This window comes from Gossypium hirsutum, chromosome D05 (genome assembly GCF_007990345.1).
Source record: "Gossypium hirsutum isolate 1008001.06 chromosome D05, Gossypium_hirsutum_v2.1, whole genome shotgun sequence".
In the NCBI taxonomy this organism is placed as follows: Eukaryota; Viridiplantae; Streptophyta; class Magnoliopsida; order Malvales; family Malvaceae; genus Gossypium; species Gossypium hirsutum.
Window position 1 is genome coordinate 39,594,569 of NC_053441.1, and position 6,523 is coordinate 39,601,091.

At 32.5% G+C, this 6,523-nt stretch overlaps 1 protein-coding gene across 3 annotated transcripts; it reads right to left on the bottom strand.

Annotated features, from left to right (window-relative positions):
• Window positions 1–2,464: 2,464 nt before the first annotated feature.
• On the bottom strand, window positions 2,465–5,250 carry LOC107903737 (MACPF domain-containing protein CAD1). 3 transcript variants are annotated; one of them, XR_005913457.1, is made up of 5 exons: window positions 5,185–5,250; window positions 3,973–4,211; window positions 3,208–3,456; window positions 3,079–3,120; window positions 2,465–2,697 (listed from the first exon to the last, which is right to left on the bottom strand). XR_005913457.1 is itself a non-coding variant. In XM_041092898.1 (3 exons), exons 2-3 carry the CDS (start codon window positions 4,209–4,211, stop codon window positions 3,249–3,251), a joined length of 447 nt encoding a protein of 148 aa, XP_040948832.1. In that variant the 5' UTR covers window positions 5,185–5,250; the 3' UTR covers window positions 3,137–3,248. The 3 variants fall into 3 exon arrangements, 1 of the variants encoding a protein (XP_040948832.1); XR_005913458.1 differs by having other exon boundaries at window positions 3,079–3,130; XM_041092898.1 differs by lacking the exons at window positions 2,465–2,697; window positions 3,079–3,120 and having other exon boundaries at window positions 3,137–3,456.
• Between the last annotated feature and the right edge of the window lie 1,273 nt (window positions 5,251–6,523).

Sequence of the window (6,523 nt, forward strand, 5' to 3'; positions counted from 1 at the left end):
GTTTTCTACTATATTTTACATCAATAATATATCAATATTTCATGGTTGTTACCTCTTTTGCTTCTCTTCTATTTCTTTCTTAACTTCATCACTATCCATCTCTTTTCTTCTATTTTTCTTCACTTTCATCTACCAATTTCTTACTTCTAATTTAGTATTTTAACTTTCCAGTATCTCTACTTCACTTCTCTTTTTGGGTGACTATGAAAATTTTTAAGGAATTTGAGAGAATTAGTGGAATTTTATGGTAAATGACTAAATTGTAAGAAAAGAAGAACTTCTCCCCTTTTATAATGGTGGTCACGTTGGTGCATGGAAAGTATAAAGAAATATCTCTTTAATTAGTGGGATTCTATGGAAATTTTTCATACTTTTCATACAAATATCTCTTTAATTAATTAATTAACATATTAAAATATCTTATAATAAAACAATAATAATAAAATATTCAACCAATAATAATAATAAAATATTCAACCAATCATATTTCAATATTTTTTTATTTAATTATGACACCATATAATTATCTATTTTAGGTAATGACCATTTTACCCTTCATATTTCTTCAAAATTCCATCACCAAATCACTTCTCACTTTTGGTAAAATTGTAATTTAGTCTCTCATATTTTTCAACTTATTTAATTTGGTCCCTGCACACCAATCCCATGTCACAAGAAATTGGGTTATTTTCACTTTTGATCCTTTAGTTTTATCATATTTATGCTTCAACCCTTCAAATTTTGAATAGTTATACTTGCACCTTAAAAATTTTTACATCTTTATGATTTAGTCCTTACTTTAATTTAGTATACCACAACATACTTCTCAATTCAACTTTCTTTGACATCACTCAACCTCCTCTTTTATCACTTTTATTTTCCTTATTTCATTTTATTGAGAAATCAGTCACACACAACTCGATTTATACTGATTTTATGGTATAACAATTTTAAAAGTGTAACACATACTTATTAGAATTTGACTCTTTCTTTTTTCGGTTTGATGGCATGCATTTTTATTAAACACTAGAATGTTTCCCCTGCTTCGCCAGGGATTTAAAACTTTTAATTTAAATAATTTTAATCAAAAAAATATAAAATTGTATTTTTTAAAAGAGTCTATAAGGTTTATAACAAAATCGAAGTGAAAGTTCACTTCTTTTTTTTTGTCAATTACGGAATGATTTATGTTTTTACTGCTCAAACTTAAAAAAAAAATTAAAACAAAAATATTTTTAAAAAGGCATGGCAAAACCAAGAAGTACAGATTAATATAAGCTAATAAACTTACCTCATATACTCAGCTTTATTGTCCATTCTAGTATCAATATCATTTTTAAATAAGTCATCTAATAAAATAAAAGACAGAAATAAAATTCCAAATGGTGCTATTTGCATAAAATAAAGCCATCCTAGTTGAGGAATGAGCAGTTGCATTAGTACGAGGAGTCCATCGGAAGAACTCATGATGCAATTGCTCCTTCAAAGAAAAACACAATCGGTTAAAATTAAACCAAATTTAGAAATCGCCGATTGTTGTCTGGTCAGAGCATTAAGGGCACGTTTGGTTCGCTGTATTGGATTAGAGGTGTATTGGATTAGAGGTGTAATGGATTAGAGGTGTATTGGAATAGAGGTGTAATAGCAAATCAACTGTTTGGTTGAATGTAATGGAATAGAGGCGTAATAGTAATCTTGTGTTTGGTTGAATGGAATAGAGGTGTAATAGCATAATGGAAAAAACTAAAATGACTAGAATACCCTTAGCATAAATTTGTTTTGGTAAATGATTATTGTTATTGTTATTTAAATTTTAATAAGATTATTATTATCAATAATAAATAATTTAATCATATTTAAACATAATTATTATTAAATATATTATAATTAAAATATATAATTTAATAAAATTCTTAATAATCAATATTCTTATATGAATTTACTAAAATCATAATATATAATACTATAAAATATAATTTAAAATAATTATTATTAAATATAATTTAACAAAAATATATAATTTAATAAAATTCTTAGTATTAAATATTCTTATGATTGTATCAACATAATGAATTAGGGTTTTTCTTCATATTCCCAATTATGTATTCCATTTCCGACCGTAAAGCACCTTTCAACTCATCTCATCAGTGATTTTCTGTCCATTGACAAATTAGGATTCTATTGTTCGTGCATCAACAATTTCGAATTCTAAAATTTAGAACGTAAATTTTATTTTCTCAATTTCATTTTTGTTTCTAGATTTGACTTGAAGCAATTTTGGTCTTCAATGTTGTTTTCTTCGTTCATTTTAACTTCTTTTTTTTGTTATATTTTCTGTAGAAAGATGGATTTTTTATGATTAAACTTTTAGACATGTTTATTTTTAATTTTTTCCACGAGCATTTAGATAAGAAAAATATTAAAACTATTCAAAAGTTACTTGTTTGCTTCAAAACGAATTATATAAGGACTAAATTGCTCATTTTTATATTAGAGGACCCAATTTGCTCTTGAATTTCTAATAGTTTAACCAACAAAAGTCTTACATGACCTAACAAAAAACCTCTCCAACTAAATTGCACGCATAACTTGTTTAGCAAGGTTCATTATATTGTGATACAAGAAAACTGATCTGAGGCAGTACATGAACTGTCCTCTTTCTCCTCCAGCGTTTGGCACAACTCATCTGCTTCTTCCCTGCATTAGTAAACTGATCACTTAATTTGCTTATATAAAATTCAACATGCAAATACTATACACATTCTCTTAGACATGCTAAAGAGTAAAGACTTCAAAACATGGGGCATATACCATATACACACTTCTAGACATGTTCATTAGTGGTTTAACACTACTTTCTTTGTTTTTGAACTTTTTGCAGTTCTTTATGGGACACATACTTTCTTTGTCAATGAGAAAGTTATTTAGAACGAACAGAATCGCGATCACAATAAACAAATTTAGATATAATTTTTAAGAATAAAGAACTGGAATCAGAAAACCGTAGAGACAGAGGACAAGGGGTTTGAATGCAAAGGGGTTTTCCCAATCACCACCAAGCCCTCAATGGCTTAGTACCTCAATGTGCCGAACGCTCGATGTTTCTGCAATGCTGGCCAACTGCATGGTGCTTGATTACAAAATACGGTTAAAGATGTCGGGCACTTACATAAATATACGACATTTAGTAAAAATATCAGTGTTTACCGAACAAAAGAAGAAAGGGCCCTTAAATATAAATGGGTTGCTTATACTTTTTGTTTGCCATCTCTTGACTTTCTCTGTATTAATGAAGGGCTTTTCCCATCTGAAAACATAACATCTCCGAGGTCCTCCAAATACCCTCTAAGCTCGGATGTAGGAATTGTAGAGGAAGAGTTTTGCCTGACACATATTAAATCTTGACCACCGATAGCCATGCCGACTATTATGTGTGTTCCATATGTCTGTATGAACCTACCAAAACACAAATTATTAGATATATACTGCATATTATACTACAACTATTGACAACAACCATAGCAGTAGCAATTTTATAACTTTACGATGGACTAGACTAACTTATCCTTGTCTCAAAATTTTCCAATTAGGCAATAGAAGCACAATTATGTAACAGTTTATATGCCGAAAGTTCAATCTAATGATCAATAAACAGAATCCTACTTCTTTGAGAAAAAATGTTTAGAAATTAGCTAAAATTGCATAAGAAAGTTGAAAACACATATTGCAGCTCCTTCATCATCCCACATATAATTAGTTACACTATATTTTTACAGCATATGGCCACATGATCGACCCAACCAGTTGAGAACCACTTTAATTCAGCATAACAATAATATATTTTCTTTAACATAGGCAAGCGTTTATAAAGTAGGGTCACCAGTACTATTTCTTCATTCATTCAAAAAGCATTCGCATAATCCATATGATTCTTAATGCCAAAAATGTGCAAACAATATGTGGAAAAGTTACCTAGACAAGGCTGCTGGATCCCAATGAGGTGGAACAGACTTCTTAACTCTGTCGTTTAGAACAAGTGGAAATGCTGTAAGGTGTAAATAGTACAACGAAATAAAGTAACCATCGAAAGCGAGAGTTTTGGTGTCTGTAGCATCATGAAGCCAATTTCCACTCAAATCGAAGATACTGTTAAGATACCCTGAATGAACTTTTCCTTGTATAGAAGACTTCTGATTAAGTAACTCAGACATCTGTAAAAGAAATAAGATTTTGGAACAAATGTAAGGTACAACATCATTAAAACACCAAATTGAACAAACTGCATAATTCTATATACTTTTCTAGCCTTTTCTTTTTTCGGATTTCTTCATCGTTAAGGTTACAGAAGTTTTCAGCATGATAGACAGTAGCTATCTGATTAATATCAGCCATTATTAACAATTAGTTAACCTCAAGCTAGTTGTTATTTTTATTTGAGAATTCATGAACAAACATTCATGCTTGCAGGAAGGAAGGATAGGCGAAAATTTTACAGGCCAGTGGAGACCAAACATTCATGAACAAGCAAGATGCAAAATCAACTGCCTAGGAGTTCAACATCGTGGTTCATAATATCTTGTTACTTGTAAATAACTTTTGTGGATCATTTCCATCATTGATTACATTAGACATTGTAATATAGAGAGATAGCCAATTCAGAGAAAAATTGATGCTAATATGATATGTGGATGGTTAAATACTTGGAAGCATTGAACTATCTAAGTTAGCATTGCACTTAAGGTGATTACAAGATGGTCAAAGTTTTGGAAGATTTGCCTCACATGTGAGATTACTACACACAATCACAAACACATTTTGCTCAGATCCTACTTAATATACAGCAATTGTCTAAATTACTGCCATTTCCATAGGCTAGTGAGTGTAAACCACAGCAACCAAAATTTACATTTCACATTATGCTTCACCATCCAAGAATCGTCAATGGGTACCAAAAGGTGAAATAGGGAGAACACTCTATGCAAAGCATTAATGCAGTCAAGTTGAGCTTTCATGAAATAAAATAATATCAGTTTCTAGGTCGGGCTAACCATAAGGAGCTAAGTGCCCGGAGCTGAGAAGTGTAATCACTAAAAACTAGAAGGGCTCGGGCTGCTTGGCGTGTGGTCAAAATTCAATTTTTTTCAGAGAACAGAATGAAATGTAAAATGTTAGCAAATAAAAAACCTTTCTTGTATAAGGATGTCAGGCAATGGAGAAGCACCGACACAGATCCTCCCCTCTCGTACTGGTGTCAACGGAATACGAACTGTCAAGACACCGTTGTCCGAAAATGGACACGGATGACTGGCGATCGGCGAGCGGATGAAGAAGAAGAAGCAGTCTGCTGATGAGTGATGATGAAGAAGCAGTTGTGGTGGCCGAAAGGAAGGAAAAAGTTATGGAATCAGAAGAAATCAGAAGAAGCAGTTAGAAGGGTAAAACAGGGTAGAAGAAATCGGGAGAACTTAATACGCAGCAAAACTGAGCTTTCCTTCCGGAATAGAAATCGGTGGATTTTGAGGATTAGATCTGTAATGTATTAGACCCGTAATAGTAATACACTGAACCAAACAAAAGATTAAAGGGGGATTAAGTGGGGCCCACCGATTAGGGGTGTAATGGCTATACCAATACACCCAACCAAACATTTTCTAAGTTGTCAAGTTCAATAATGACCCTGTTCATATTTGAATCCTTGATCCTAGACAATGCCTCTTTGACCGAAATTAATTTCGCAATGTGGGAAGCCATAACAACAGGGTAATAAGCCGAATATGCTAAAACAACAGCACCAACTGCATCCCAGATGACGATAACAAAATCGGTCTTGTTCTCAACCTCAAAAACAGAGAATGGGCGTTGCATTTGAGCCATCCTAGTCTGCTTTCTTTCCAGCTGATAGCCGGAGCCCAATCCAGCAAAAAAACGGCAACTTAGGAGAGAAAGCAATAGAAACCTTCCAGCATTGAAGAAAATTGTTGACAAAATAATCAACTAAGTGGCAAAAATCTCTCAGCTGCCATACAAACACATTACGCCTATAGAAATAGACCAAAGGCAAATAATGTAAAGATTAACAGCAGTACCAAAGCTTCCATCCAGACAGTTCTTAGTAAATTGATCAACGGTAGTGTGACTAACATCAACATGCAACGGATCCCAAACTTCCTTAGCCTTTCGACAATAAAGCAAGCAGTGGTTCAAAGATTTGGGCAAGCTATAACAGTGACAACCCACATCAATCGCAATCCCTCTACCTACCAGATTAACGTTGCAAGGAATAAAATTTCGCAGTCAACACCAACAAAAGTTTTGGGTGGAAGCTAGCCATTCCATATTTTTGCCAACACCCCTCGACGAACAAAGAAGCTGTTACAATAAATGTCGATAATGACGGTAGTATGATCGCAAAGCAATAAGAAAAGAAAATAAGAATATACAGATTTGATTTGGAAACGAATAATACAAGAGGAGTTTCGAGTATATAAAAATTTTGTTTTAATCAAAGTCAAAGAGTATAAGT

Excerpts from the sequence above, each read along its gene's own strand:
- LOC107903737 (XM_041092898.1), bottom strand. The coding sequence starts at position 4,211 with ATGTCTGAGTTACTTAATCAGAAGTCTTCTATACAAGGAAAAGTTCAT. Across the intron at positions 3,457-3,972 it reads GATCCAGCAGCCTTGTCTAG|GTTCATACAGACATATGGAA; the intron begins GTAACTTTTCCA and ends GTGTTTTGGTAG.